General features: G+C 39.5%; 2 protein-coding genes across 2 annotated transcripts in view; one reads left to right on the plus strand and one right to left on the minus strand.

Moving 5' to 3' along the window:
* LOC111861854 (fibroblast growth factor receptor-like 1) overlaps positions 1–12,743 on the plus strand; it is a gene marked incomplete at its 5' end in the record, with an annotated part of 13,970 nt that extends 1,227 nt beyond the window's left edge. The window contains 6 exon segments of the mRNA XM_023846775.2: positions 3,406–3,560; positions 4,832–5,051; positions 6,504–6,688; positions 7,683–7,854; positions 8,187–8,469; positions 10,919–12,743. Coding sequence (XP_023702543.1) covers positions 3,406–3,560; positions 4,832–5,051; positions 6,504–6,688; positions 7,683–7,854; positions 8,187–8,469; positions 10,919–11,048 — 1,145 coding nt within the window. The 3' untranslated portion in view covers positions 11,049–12,743.
* A 662-nt stretch (positions 12,744–13,405) lies between these two features.
* Positions 13,406–15,549, minus strand: part of LOC111861855 — a 4,409-nt gene continuing 2,265 nt past the window's right edge. Inside the window, exon 3 of the mRNA XM_023846779.2 lies at positions 13,406–13,719. Coding sequence (XP_023702547.2) covers positions 13,708–13,719 — 12 coding nt within the window. The 3' untranslated portion in view covers positions 13,406–13,707. The remainder of the gene's footprint in view (positions 13,720–15,549) is intronic.

Consider the following 15,549-nt stretch of genomic DNA (forward strand, 5'->3'; position numbering starts at 1 on the left):
CATTCCTACATTTATATAATATAGATATGTAAGAAAAGTAAAAGAAGTAATTTTACTGATTATGAATAGTGTACTCTCATATTTAAGTTAAGATCTACATTAAGAATCGCGGGGTTACCGCTATGATAGAACAAGATGTTTATAAGAATGTGCTACAGACGGCCGGATGGCCATTGCCTAGGACTTGTTTATATTTACACTAATTCTTTCTACAATAACAAAATAAACCCCGAACATTGAATTTACACACTTTGAAGCAGGGCACGAGAAAATGAATAGTAGCTGAATGCTGTGTTGTCACTGCGTAGATTTAATCACCCGTCTCTGCCAAGAAGTTGGAAGCAACAGTATCCTCTGTTATCTGCAACAGAAGGCGTATTATCGACGTCAAGTTGCACTTTCAGTTTATCAAGTGATTATTTGTGTGTGATGTAAGATAACTGGAGTTATATGTACATAACCGTGCTCATTACATAGTCGGTATCTGGAAACGAAACAGAAGTCTCTCAAAACAAATATTTAATTCAGTGACGCGTTGGGGTGGGGGGAAATCAACAGACTTGAAGATGGAGGCAACAGGTTCATCAAGAGTGTTGATAACAATCTACACGGCGTCACAACCCAGAAGACACTAATCGTCATAATCATCTGTGTGGGAATCCCAGGTATCGTCCCCAGGTTTTGATGGTGAACTAAACCTTCAGAACATTCTTCGCAATTTGCGTTCTGTTGTGTGTCAAACATATACAGGGTGTCCCAGGAGGAATGTGCCAAACTTCGGGAGGGTGTTCCTTATGTTAAAGTATGCCGATATAACCCAAAACACCTATGTCCAAAGTTGAACGGTTACGGAGATAATGGCCCAAGAAAAGTGTGGTCTTCTGGCAGGTCCAAGCACTGTACCTCGCTGTACCTCTCAGCTGAGAGCNCTTTTATCTTTGACACTACAGCCCCAGTGGGCCTAGGCCTACCTCCATGAACTCCGTTCACTTCGGTTTTTCTAGATCTTACACATACGGTAGGACTCCTTGGGCGAGTGATCAGCTCGTCACAAGGCCTCTACCTGTAGACAAACACAGAAAAACGCACACAAACATTCATGCCCTGAGTGGGATTCGAACCCACGATCCCGGCTTCCAAGCGAGCGAAGACAGTGCATGCCTTAGACTGCTCGGCTACCGTGACCCTCTGCCGCTTTACCTCCGGGGAAAGAACCCCCGGTACCCATTGTATAGGAGGCTGGGTGGGCCCCAGAGCCGGTCTGGACGATATGTAGAAGAGAAAATTCTGACCCTACCGAAACTTGAACTCCGACCCCTTGGTCGTCCAGTCCGAAGGCAGTCGCTATACCGGCTGCGCTACCCCGGCTCTAATCAACTATCAGTATTTTACAGACTGAAATTTATTTCCTGCTACATGTTTCGGTCCTCATGGGACCATCATCAGGCAGTGGTACGTGAATACGTCAAGGGTAATTGAACTGCTAATATGGATCCATATTTGGTGCAGCGTGTCATACTCATGATAAAGATTGCGCCTCAAAGTTATGAAGTCACTGAATTATGTTTCCAAAGTATTCAGTATTCATGCACGAGTGGGAAATCAGACTTTGTGTAAGGTTGGGTACACAAGGTGGAAGGTACCCGGCTTCATACTGTAGGTGAACTCTTTACACGAATTAATCCACGTGAACTAGGTTGTATTGTCTTGTTCATAATTGGGCCTATATCATTCTTGATCCATTTGTAACAACAAATTGCAAAAAAATCACTTTATTCGGCGTGTCACTTTGGTTTCTTCATCCTGCTGTGTTTTTACAAGTAGACATCCCATTGAAACTACTCAACACAACTATCTGCTCTTTAAAAAAAAGTAAAGGTATCCCCGTAAGAGGCCGTGGAGGCCCATAGGGTTATGAGATGTTGAGGTTCCCACATTTTCTAGACAGTCGGCTCATAGATGGCGGTAAGGTTGTCAGTCCTACGCGTCGGCCGCGCTTTAATCCCCAAGAATATTCCAGGTACTCATTTATGTTAGAGGCTGAGTCGACCCCGGGGTCATATTGCAGCTGGAAAGATTAGGTCAATTTAAAAAAGATCCAATGACCTCATCGGGACTTGAACCCGCGACCTTCCGGTTTGTAGCACAGTGCCTCAAGCAACTATGCTTCCGATTTTACGTGTCTTATTTAATCCACAGTTTATAGTTAAATATTGTACTACCTGAAGATGACCCAATAGTAGGATCGAAACATGTAGCGGATTAATTAAAACACTAAAATTCTGGATAGTTGTTTTAATGATTTTGAATATGATTCCTGTTCGTCACGTATATCTGTCCTTCTGCAAATAACAATTCGAGAACAGCTGAACAGATTTAAGTGAAATTTTATGTTCGGAAGGTTTACTAAAATTCGTCATCACTTTCCAATTTGGCTTAAAATTAGATAAGTGTAATGGATACTTCACATGAAGATATATATGCGTTTCTGCTTTCAATTTGAGCGTAACTAGCTGAATATATATCTGAGCGACATGTGTTTTTAATGGTGAAAAAAAAAAGAAAGAAAGAAAGAAAGAAAGAAAGAAAGAAGCACACGTTGTATATTCCATACGCTTCTTACGATTTTGGAGATAAGTAGTAACTTGAGAGTGAACTCGCTAGACTCGTTAGTTCTGTGAATAGGCCGCGTCATAGCTCAAACAGTTAGTCGCTGGCTTCCCACCGCGGCGGCCCGGGTTCGATCCCGGGTCTGGTCAAGTGGGATTTGTGGTGGACAAAGTGGCTTTGAGGCAGGTTTTCTCCGAGTACTTCAGTTTCCCCTGCCAATCTTCATTCCACCAATTGCTCCACAATCACCCTCACCTATCATCTGGGGCTGGTACAATAGGCCAGAAGTGGCAGCAGTACAAAGGGCTTAGTCCCACTCCACTAGCAATAAAAAAACTAGTTCTGTGATTGACTGAACATCAGTAAGAAGTTATTAAAGTCAAAGGGTTCTTAAATTCAGCCAAATTCAACTTTATGGATTTAAGAAAGGCCGATCACAGTTGCCATGCGGTCTAAGTTACAAATGTGTTCGCCCGCTTAAACACTGGTATCCACGGTTCGTATCCCACTCTAGACATGGATGTATATCTCTATTGTTTCTATGTTCGTGTTGTTCTTCGTGGATAGCGGCCTTGCGATGGGCTGATCCCCAGTCCAAGGAATCCTATAGACTGTCTTTTCGTAGTTTTCAGATGGGAACATGCCAGAGGGTCTAATCCATCAATTACACAAAAACTTAGGAAGTTACATGTAAGATTGCGCATGTGAACTGATCAGTTGTGATAAGCATAATATATCTCTGACGTTTGCTTAGAGACTTGACTTAACATATGAACTTGTTTGCTTTTATTTGAGAGTTCCTAGATCGCCCTGTGGTCACTGTGCCTTCACCAGTCAGACTCGTGGAGCCTGTTGGAAGCGAAGTACGTCTTCGGTGTTGCAGTAAGGGAAGGCAAGGGTTTTCATATCAAGAGCATTGCAAATCCCATGATGTTGTGTGGCATTACAAGGTAAATTGTGTCATACTGAAGTCCAGCTGCTCACACCAACATTCAGGTTTAACCCTTGGAAGCATGGAAATCATTGAAATAATATTCAAAATGTCAATTCCTACTTATGTACGCACGCGGGATTTTTCTGGGGAAGGGGCGGCCAGAATATTTTCATAATTGACTTACGCTGTAGCTGTTTAAGAACATTGTAGACATACCGCCGTAGAGTTGCTGGTCTCTATGGGGTAGAAGAATAGTTTTCATTTGTTATATTAATTATTGGTAGATCTCCTTCATTTTTAAATAATAATATTTTTAAACGACTTGGTGGAGGGCAGAAGCCCCAATCTGTCACCAATGTGCCTACCTGCTTTGCAAACTCAGGCTAGCACTAGCACTTTTGACTTGTATCAAGGATGTGTATGTTCAGGTCCTAAGTACGTCAGTAAACATCTACCATACTACATGAGGTCATGTCCCAGAAGATGGTAATTCTACCTCACAGAAGACACTCTGTCTCAGTTACAAATACCAGTCAGTCATTGTTAGTTAGGACATAGAGGGTTGGCATAGCGATAATATTTTGGACTCATATTCAGAAGGTACTCAGTTTGAATCTTGTCTGGGATACTGGCTATCCCGACTGAGTTTTTTTTGTGAATACCTCAATGACATAACAGCTTCTTTAAAAAAAAGTAAAGGTGTCCCCGTAACAAGCCATGAAGGCCCATAGGGTTGTGAGATGTTGAGGCTCCCACATCTTCTAGACAATCAGCACACAGATGGCTGTAAGGTTTTCAGCCTTATGTGCCGGCCGCCCTTTACCCCCAGGAAGATACCTGGTACTCATTTCTGTTAGAGGCTGAGTCGACCCCAGGGCCATTCTGCGGCTGTAAGGATTAGATCAATTGAAAAATTCCACCTCATCAGTTCTCAAACCCATGACCTTCCGACTTGTAGCATAGTGCCTCAGCCAACTATGTTATCGTGTGCCCCACTTCATTCAAAATCCTTTCCAATTTATCATTCATCAATCATCTCACCATTTAGTGGTGTATAGTCTAGTTACTGACATCATGAAGTAACCACCTGAGGAGAACATTGTTTAGGGAAAGAATCACTTTTTATTTTGAAAAACAAAAGGAACACCTAAATACACTGTACAGTACAAAATGCAGAGATTTTTAATGTTCTTCCAGTACATCCATTATAGAATAAACGTTGATTTGTTTTATTTAGTAAATGCAAGTATTGTGGCTTTCAAATTGAAGTTTGTCCAATCATTTCAGAGATGTGGGTCTGGGTACAATTCCACACCATGTCAGTCCTTATCAAGTAATGATTCGTGGACAGCCATATGTGGAAATGACAATAACCCATGTCAAGCCACTTTAGTTCTGAACATAACCACAGAGGGAGACAATGGGCTGTATCGCTGTTCCATGTCTCATCGAAACAAGACATCAAAGAATTTCAGAGTCACTCAGACTTATGAACTGGAAATTGTAGGTAAGTGAACTTAAAGTTAAGAACAATGAAGTGTCAAAGAAATAGAATTCATTACATGATGAGGAGCCCCTCAATTTATACTCTAAATATCTTATTATTAGAATATTTTTGATCAAATATAATGTGATGAATGTGGCATGTAACATATGTTCAGGAAACAGTAAATGCACACAAAGTTATTGTGTCAAATTTTATGGTAAATTTCCAGGGATGTGGAAAATATTAAAATTTATCTTGGAGAAATCAGGTGTGAAGATGTGAAATTAATCAAACCAGCTAGGAAGGGATGCATTGATGAACTTTTATGAACATGGTGAGGAACTACTGGGCTCCATAAAAGCGTACAATTTCGTGGATAGTCAAGCAAGTATCACTGCTCAAGAAAAATCTGTGTTTTATAGTCACTGATTATAATTTTAGTGGAGTAGAAGTGCTGTAGTGTAGTATCATGATTGGTAGGACAGTGTACGCTTGTGTCCACATATAATTCATTGCATACTTCAGTAATGAGTCGTATAATATGAACAGATGGTAGAAACACGAAAGGATGGGTAGGGGGAGATGGAAGCATAATTCATAAGTACAGAACCTACACATGGATACTGGGAAGTGTACTGACACTAGTATATACAGCATTTCTGTAAGAACTTGATAAAAACCAGTGCATGTTTTCACCAGATACACCCACACATGTCAGTAAACAACTAATGCACACCAGCAAGCTGTAAAGGTGGATAAATTAACAGTAAATTTTTGGATGTGGTCTGTTTCATAGAAAATTTATTCATTGCCACATTTGAGGTATAAAGCGTTATTAAGGAAATCATTATTTTTATATACTTACTTACTTACTCACTCAATAATGGAGCTGAGCCCTTCTTGATCAGCCACCAATTCTGCAGCTACTCAAGAATTTCCCAGCATTTTACGGAACCTGAAGGTTCATTACCACATTCATAAGAGCCCTCCACCCGTCCCTATCCTGAGCCAGATCAATCCAATCCATCCCATCCCATGCTATCTCTCTAAGATCCATTTTAATATTGTCCATCCACCCATGCCTTAGTCTTCCCAGTGATCTCTTTCCTTCTGACTTTCCCACCAATAGCCTATATGCATTCCTCTCCTCCCCAATTCATGCTACATGCCCTTCCCACCTTATCCTCCTTGACTTGCTCATTCTAATCATACTTGGAGAAGAATACAGGTTATGAAACTGCTCATTATGCAGTTTTTAAATTTTATAATTAGTATATAAAAATAAACCTGGATGGATTATTTTTTTATAGAAATTTTAAAATTTAAAGTACAGTCATTAAACATATCCAGTAATAATATTTGTATAAAGCAGACTATGGGAATATGGATCAGTGGATTTTGTTAAATAGTTAACAAATCCAAACTGGATTTCTTGAGCACTTTATTAATCTTAGTATGGAATGACCTTTTCAGAAATGCTTGGTGCTCCAGAAATCCTGGAAGAACAGCCAAGCAATGTGACTGTTCAGAAAGGGAAACCTGCTGTTTTCCAGTGTCGTGTTCACAGTAAAGTTCGTCCAAATTTGTATTGGCTTCGACGGACAGATGGCAGAACTTCTAATGATGTCCTAATACCTTTGCTAAATGACACATATGAGGTGAGTAGCACTTGGTTCACTTGCTAAAGAGGAAGTGTCCACACTTTAGGTGACTTATTAAATGCACTTTCATTATCTGCATTTTTTCAGATATCCACAGTTGTATTTTGTTGTCATGATGAGCATCAGTGCCCCATCAATGACAATGGTAGATTCTTCCCCACATGCCCAGTGAGCTGCACAGGAAATTTCCCAATTAGCCCCACAATTTTTACTTAGTCACGTCATTTCCCCCTCCATGCTCAGTGCAGTTCCCATCAGATGCACCTTTTATATTCAGAAATGGGGGAAGATATCTGCCCCCCCCCCTCCATTTTGGAGAAAATTAAAATTGGGGGNGGGGGAAAAAAAAAAGATTAAAAAATACCCCCCAAAAAATTGTCAGAATAATCTGGGTTGCTCAGTAAAAGTAGTCTTGAATGGTTTAAACCTAAGTTTATAAGATTATTTTCTAGCTGCTGCTCCTTGGGAAACTGTCTGGCCCCCTAGAAAAAATTGTGACATTCATGGTCACTTAAAGCTGTCCCTGTAGCAGGCCATGGACACCCATAAAGTTGTGAGACATCATCAAGGCTTCCACATTTTCTATACAGTCGGCTCAGAGATGGTGGTGAGGTTGTCAGCCTTATATGCGGCCCATCCTTTACCCCCAGGAAGTTTCCTGGTACTCATTTCTGTTATGAGGCTGTGTCAACCCCAGAGAATAGTGCAGCTAGAAAGACTAGGTCAATTGAAAAATCCAATGACCTCATCAGAAACCCAACCCGCCACCTTCTGGCTTGTAGCATAGTGCCTCAACCAATTGTTCCACGGCATTAAAAGTAGAGGAAAAGTAAGGACTAAAACAGAAGACGAATAACTGCACGATGACATGATTGTGCACCTTGTCGTTCATGAACCCACTGCTTAGCGGGGACAGTGTTATTAGGAAAGGTGTAATGACCATTGTAGTGTTGCATTCTCTCAGGCAGTTTGACTTGTACTGTGTTTTCAGCTCATGAATTCAAGTGGAGAACGGCATTTGCCAGGCGAAGTTTACCTAAGTAAGTTAATCCTACCTCGGAGCTCCAAACGTGACAGCGGGTACTACACATGTCTGGCAGTCAATGGCAAAGGATTTGATTACAGAGGTGCATACTTGACAGTCCTAACACATACAACAGAAGGTAAGAAATTATACCCACTTATGCTGAATATATTTTGTATCTGGCATGTAATTTCTGTCCTTGAATATTAAACCTGCGTGTTAAGTTGGCACCTTGTCACAATGGCATGGTGTATCCTCAGGTTATGGATGGAGGAGATAGCCTCCAGATATGAAGAGTAGCTGTGAATATATTGAATATGCAGTTAAGGGCAGTTGAATGTCCCAAACTATAAATGAATACTGAGGTTAATAATGCATGCAAAATGATGAAAAGTGGATACAGTAAATATGTGTATCCCATCACAGTACACCTTTCCTCTGTTTGTTTCTTCATACAACATGGAACCTCAGAGAGTGTGCCGTCGTCATCTCTTCCACTGCTGTTCCTCATCCCTGCTGCTCTCATATTAGTACCAATGATGGTTTGGGTGTGCTGCCAGTGGAAACAACGCTGCAAAAGAAACTGCCCCCCACCACATTCCCAACATGATACTACAATTATCACTGAAGCAGTACTTCATAATAAGCCTGTGCATAAACAGCAGAGAAGTAATGAGAATGGCTTCAAATACACGCCAGTCAGCACCACAGGCTACTGTTCAAATGAATTCCGACGGAACTGTAGTCACATGCAGTATGTATAGTGTAATATATTGTTTCTTCCTAAAATTGTAACCCTTTCACTGCTAATCTGAATGTATTTGTTGGGTATTTGTTCTTCTGGCTCAGGATAGGGACCAGTCAGCACAGTAACATACCTTCAGGTTCCATAAAATGTTGGGAAATTCTTAAGTAGCTGAGTGACCGGCAGTTTCTGAGGAAGGACTCAACTCCATGGAGTTAGAGAATCAAGTCTTTTAATTTTTTTTTAATTCGCATGGTATGGGGTGGAGTCCACCTGGGTCCACTCGGCACGTTGGCCACTGATTGGCCTATTGTACCTGCCCTGGGTGATTATGATGGAGAATTTGGTGGAATGAAGATTGGCAGGGGAAACCGAAGTACTCGGAGAAAACCTGCCCCAACGCCACTTTGTCCACCACAAATCCCACTTGACCAGACCCGGGATCGAACCTGGGCCGCTGCGGTGGGGGCCGCCGCAGTGGGAAGCCAGCGACTAAATGCTTGAGGTACGGCGTGGCCAAGTCTTTAATTTACTTCTGTTGTATTCACGTTGTTTCCTTTGGGTACAAGTGTTTTGAAGAAACCTTGCCTCCATCCTCAGGGTAGGTTCCTTAAAAACACTGCTACCTGTCTGTCAGATTACATGGGTGTCACAACCTAAAAGACTGAAATCTTAATATTCTCTGCTGTGGGAACATCATGTTTCATACAAATTGAAGATACAGCCTACCTGTTCATGTAAAATTGAATCTGGTTGGATGTACCCATGTAGTACCTGAAAAGAGAAGAGAGAACCAGTGGTTGTGAGGACTTAATAGTTCCTTGAAAATTTGGTAGTGAAAGGGTTATAATAATCTTTCATGCAATTGTAGAAAAATTACATATGTATCTGCTTTACTGAATTCTTCTCAGGATTCTGTTCTCAGAGGTTCTGACAGTGGTACGTAACACTCAGTGTTACTTTGTTTTTTGGAATTTGTTCATTGTCTAATATTCTGAGGCGCACACTGTTTTGGGAAACTGGGTCTGTTTCAGCCCTCAGATAAGGGGGTAACATTAAGGTTTGCACTTTCTAACAGACCCTACAGAGTCGTTGCCTCCTGCCCTGAGGATGGGAACAGATCCCGTTTCCAAAATGTTGTGTTCTTTAGGATATCAGGTGATCGATGAGGTCCTAAAGTTCAGTAATCCCAAGTCTTTTCAAGATGTGCATTACATCACTGTTGAATAAAAATCAACATTTTGGAAGTTTCTACTACTACCACAGTTATCATCGAATCTTAGGTTATTCAATAACACTGTTTTCAGCCATGGATCTGGATTTGATCATGAATGTTAGTTAGATAAGAGTTTCTGGGGTGGCCGTGGTCATTCTGAAAGTGCTCTCTCAGCATGTGTACTGAATACAGAAAAAAAAAAAAAAAAAACCTCAATCAGGGTAGCTAGTCTGTACAGATTACAAACTTAACACCTCCCAGTGCAAGATTAGAATATGCCTAGTCCAACTTCTTAAGTGGATATTATTTGTAGATAAGGGAGAAACAAGAATATGGTCATACCAGTGGCAGCAGTTAGAGAACAGACCAAGAGTAATGTCACTTAACCAAATTCACTGACAGTGGATAAATGAATGGATCACCCTCCAAGAGTAGACTTGAATTAATATCGCTTAACCTATGTCTGGGGTGGGAGATAGATGATGATGTTCAACCTCCAAGAATAGTTCTGTATTTCAGCATCCTGTTGCAGTTGTTTAACTTAACATCCTTGTATTTATTGTCCATCAGTATTGCAACGCTTGCTTATTCACCACTTAATCTTAATTTTAGTTTAACATTTTACACTTTGACACAACACGTTTTGGCCCCAAACGGTTATCTTCAGGTGACTCGATATGTTATAAATATTTTATTAAATTACGTTAAAACTGCTACACTGTGTTAGTCAGTGTTAAAATCACACGCCGTAGATCTCTTTTCAAGGTAAAACAAGATAAAATCCATTAAAATTTCTATTAAACACACGTTATTTTGGTGCATTCTATTTCACCTCACAAGGTGTTGTATGCCTGTCCCACGTGTTTTGTTCCGGCAGCTTGCCCCCCCACGTTCATAGCCTACTTTTCAGTTATGACTGCTATCTGTAATTTATAAGATTCCTAGGTTAATATAAGAACAGGTTAGAACTAATGTTACTTAGCCTAATTTTGGGATTGAAGGAAGGTAAATGAAGGTAATTTTCTTATCAGACCTGATGATGGGAACAACTGGCTTGCAAAAGGGCAGGTGGCTTATTCAGCAGTGATGCAGTGTATATTTATATATGACTTCAGTTAAAATTGTTGCTGTGAAATTCTTGTGTAACATGAATGCTTGTGTAGCATGTGATTTGTAGGAATGCAGAGTGAATGTATTTAAGGAACTTGTGTGTATGTGTATGTTTTTTGTTTGTTTATACAGGATGATCCATTTAAAACTGTACCCTTGTAGCATCAAGGCAGTAACTCTTACTCATATCTCTCAAAACATGGTCAATAGGATTGAGGCATGTATTCAGAACAATGCAGGACACTTCCTGCATCATATGTGAACATATATCATAATGTTCAGTGAGACATAAAGTACACTGTTTCCTCTTTTGGTACAGCTTTAGATTACTGCACATCTTAGAATAGTGTCAAAACGTGAAGTTTTATGTGCTTCCATGATCTCAGAAATGGTATTTTGGACTTACATCACAGTCCAACTTAAGAGTGCCAGTGATCTGATTATGTTTCTCTTAATCTACTTCCAAGTTTCTGTTGCACATGATAAAATAACGAGTACACTATATTCCTGAATATATGATTTGTGGCTTGTCTATTTATTCATTTTAGATGTGTTCACAACCCAGCAGAGCACTTTCTAAATTCACCCTGTCCATCGTCTGTATACATGAACCAACTTTAGAACTGTGGGAACCACCCACATTTGAGTCAAGTACTAGCCAATCACAGGCTAGGAACCATTCACTGCTAAGCAATATGTGACAACAATGGGTGTCTGTCGTTAGGCAACGGACATGTTTTCTATAGGTCTGACTCGAGGTTACTTGTACATATGTGGAAGATATAGCGATAGAGAGAAGTTTACTGCTGACTGTGACTTCAGAGAGAATGCCCCACATAACCCTGCAAGTGTCATACAGTAATAAAGATATGGTCTTAAGCCCCAGATCGATGCTTTATTCCAAGACAGATTGGCCGACTGACCATCAATCATAACATAACTTTGACTTTGAATTAGAGAGAAGCGTTATTATTCTTCACTCTGCTTAACAACAACCAGAAGCCTTAAATTCTTCAAACATAAGTTCATCTGTATATTCTGTATAACTACAATAAATATTATTATAGCAGTTTAATAAGCGGTTGTCTCCACATACAATAACATCCCACATTGGTGACCCCAATGTGATTTGAATAGACTTTCATGAAATTTTATACTGGACAATTTTATGACAAATTGTCAAAGACATTTCAATTTTGAATCAGATCAAACAATTTTAATGACCGTTTACATGAAAACCTACTTATGCCACAGCCCATATATGGAGCATAGCTTGCTAAATATTTATTGGTGTGAATAATATTTAGAACAAAATTTGTAGTGAAAAATGAAACATATTTTGTGGTCAGTACACTTGTCCTGTAAGTCATACAGTTTTGAAGATAGTTAACTCAGACCCTATGGATATGTCAAAATATCTGTATTCAACAATATCTTAGATTATCTGATTTTTTTATTTATTTGCCTTTGCCCCTTCATTAGCATGGACGGTTAGAAGTATAAGGTAATGTACTGTATGTAACATATATGTATTATTTTCTAAAAGTATCCCAGTTTCAAAATGTGTTTTTAGTAGTGTGGCAGAACTTTCTGCCTCCACATATAGTCCTCATTTCTGCGGATAATTTTAATATCCATGATTAAGAGTTGATATTGCCCATACAGGCATTATTAATTGATTTATTTTTGCTCTGTCACGTGTGAGGGAAGATACCTACAAGATCACTTGCAGGGTTTCAGTGCACTGATGTTTAAGTTTATGATAAGATTATATGTGTTTTGCATCAGCATACAAAGAAGCCTACATATGATTTAATAAATGTTACAGAATATTTTCAGCTGTGAACTGTATATGATACATATGTAACAGATAAGGTTTAGCTGCTAGACTTGCAAGCCGAGTCACATTACAGTTTGTTACCCATTGTTCCTTTTATGAGATTCACTTCATAAAAATGTGACTACTACAAGCAGAGCNTATTAATTGATTTATTTTTGCTCTGTCACGTGTGAGGGAAGATACCTACAAGATCACTTGCAGGGTTTCAGTGCACTGATGTTTAAGTTTATGATAAGATTATATGTGTTTTGCATCAGCATACAAAGAAGCCTACATATGATTTAATAAATGTTACAGAATATTTTCAGCTGTGAACTGTATATGATACATATGTAACAGATAAGGTTTAGCTGCTAGACTTGCAAGCCGAGTCACATTACAGTTTGTTACCCATTGTTCCTTTTATGAGATTCACTTCATAAAAATGTGACTACTACAAGCAGAGCACACAAACCTTGTTCTTTTCAACACTGAATGTTTAAAAGATGATATTAAATTAGCCTTACCTTATGTATGAGATTTTAATTCTTGTAAGGCATTATACGACCACCTCTGTGATCTAGTGGTCAGAGTTCCTGGCTACAGATTCAGAGGTCTGGGTTCGATTCCCGGTGCTACCACATTTTCTGAGAAGTAGTGGGTCTGGAACGGGGTCCACTCAGCCTCATGAGGATAATTGAGGAGCTATTCGAAAGAAATAGCCGCTTTGGACTAGAAAACCGAGATTAACGGTCGTGGGGATCCATTGTGCTGACCACGTACACCCTCTATCCACTAAAGTTGGCACTATCTTTGCCAAGCGGCAGTCACTCGGTCAGTATAGTCCGCTTGCAGACTACAGGCCACGGAGTTATTTTTAAGGCATTATACATAATCTTAGTTACACCGAAACATACAGCTAAGGATATGTTAATGGCAGTAATGTAAACTGTGTGATAGGGCATGGACTGTATATTCAAAGTATTAATGGAATAATTATTATACATTTAATTTAACTAGCAAAATGGAAATGTTACCATTACCCACCAGTACATCAGTATTCTATGTTTGTTGATGTTGGTATGTGTGTACCAGTTGCTGATCATTTCTGTACCTGAAACAGCACATACATTCACCAAATGTAGGTCTTTTGATTTTAAAAATCAAGAGGTGTTGCTGTTATTCTGATGTAAATAAGTTAGGCAAACTGATTACTTTAATAAAATCAACATTAACATGTGGATAGACAAGAAAGCTTTATTTTCATTATGTAAATATAAAGTTAGCTGAAAATACATGAATCTTCATATCTGATATTAAGTTCCAGTATTTCACATAAGAAATTAATCTTTGTATCGGTCCAAACATTTGAGACAAAAAGAATCGGGATCCGTTTCTGTTACATATTCCAAAATTAATGTCTCTCCATCCATCACCGTCCCTTCGTTTAACAGCTGTTCCAGTTTTCTTTCCATTTCTGTACACAATATCTGCCCATCGTGCTGGTGGAAGAGCCGCAGCTTTCTCGCAGCTGTCTGATTGTTCCTGTTCGGAATATCACAAATATCTGCAGCTGAATCTATTACCCTTCCTATGGGCCACTGCCTTGCCATGAAAACAGCCTTACTCTTCTGAGGAACTGTTAATGGAGGATAAATTAAAAAATATACTCTGTCTGAGGTCGGTATCCCTTTGAAACCTGATGCTTTCCCCTTCAGCCTCATCAGTTGAACTTTGAGGGCAGTTTTATTGAGACTTTCTTTCTTCTTAGCACGGTTTAAACTTGCATCAACCTATAATAAAATATGTAGCGTAACACATTATATATAAGTATAAACAACACCTTCAAGTTCATTTAAAATCAATGTCCACTGACTGACTGGTCCACGTTAGACTACAAAAAGGCATGTAGTCTTAAGAATGAAAGTATTAGGACAGTCCATTACACAGTTCCAAGTTGAAAGAAGTGGGTTTAGATCACAATAAGAAGCTGTTTTCATTATATGAAAGTAGTTTTATATATTTAAATGCAGAATGGCGTGAAAACCAACTCATGAAATTCACAAGGATACTTAAGCAAGCTGATGCTTCCACTTCAGATGCTGGAAATTAAACAATCTATAAGAACTTCATATTTCATATTAGTCTCTTTAAAAAAAGAAGTGACATGGTGGCACCCTGGGATGTCCTGGATGACTGTGGCGCAACTACAATCTGTCTACATGATTTTCTGCTTGTCATAGAACATGAACAGACACAAAAAACTTTAAAGAACTAAATCCTAAATTAAGCTAACATGAAAGTGACTTTCCTTCACCTCAGGTTCAAGGATTATATTGTCACAACCTGATTTCTCAAATTATGTAGTGAACTATAAAGATAAATTTGTCCCTGTGCTCAATTAATTAAGCACTGTGACATTAAGACATACAAGGGAATGGAGATATAGGTCCACCATTCATGACCTAGACACTATATGGAAGTGAGGGGTCAGTTTCAAGCCTGAACTGCTTTACACGTGGGGAAATTGGCCTTTGTACCCATTAGAAAGGAGGCCAGATGGGCCCCAGAGCTGGTCTGGATGCTATGCTATTAGTGCCAGGAATCGAATGCCAGCCATCGCTACACAGACTGGCCTATCCTGGCTCTAGTGAACTATATAAGCACACAGAGCACTGAAAGTAAGGCTATATGAAAGAGGCATCAGGTCCATTTCCACTTATCCTGATGAAACAGCAGCAGATACCACAAAAAATATATTGGAAACAGTTTAAAAGGCTATATTAAGATACACAATGGACTGATAAAATATAAGTCATTTGAGATGCTGAGACATAGGAAAATGGGAGAATACGTGAAGGACAGAATGGAACATCTGTGTATCACAGATGGCACCAGATTGCATGGCAGGAATAGCAAGAGAGTAGTCTTCTAAAGGGAAGAG

Source organism: Cryptotermes secundus, unplaced genomic scaffold (genome assembly GCF_002891405.2).
Source record: "Cryptotermes secundus unplaced genomic scaffold, Csec_1.0 scaffold1073, whole genome shotgun sequence".
Classification (NCBI taxonomy): domain Eukaryota; kingdom Metazoa; phylum Arthropoda; class Insecta; order Blattodea; family Kalotermitidae; genus Cryptotermes; species Cryptotermes secundus.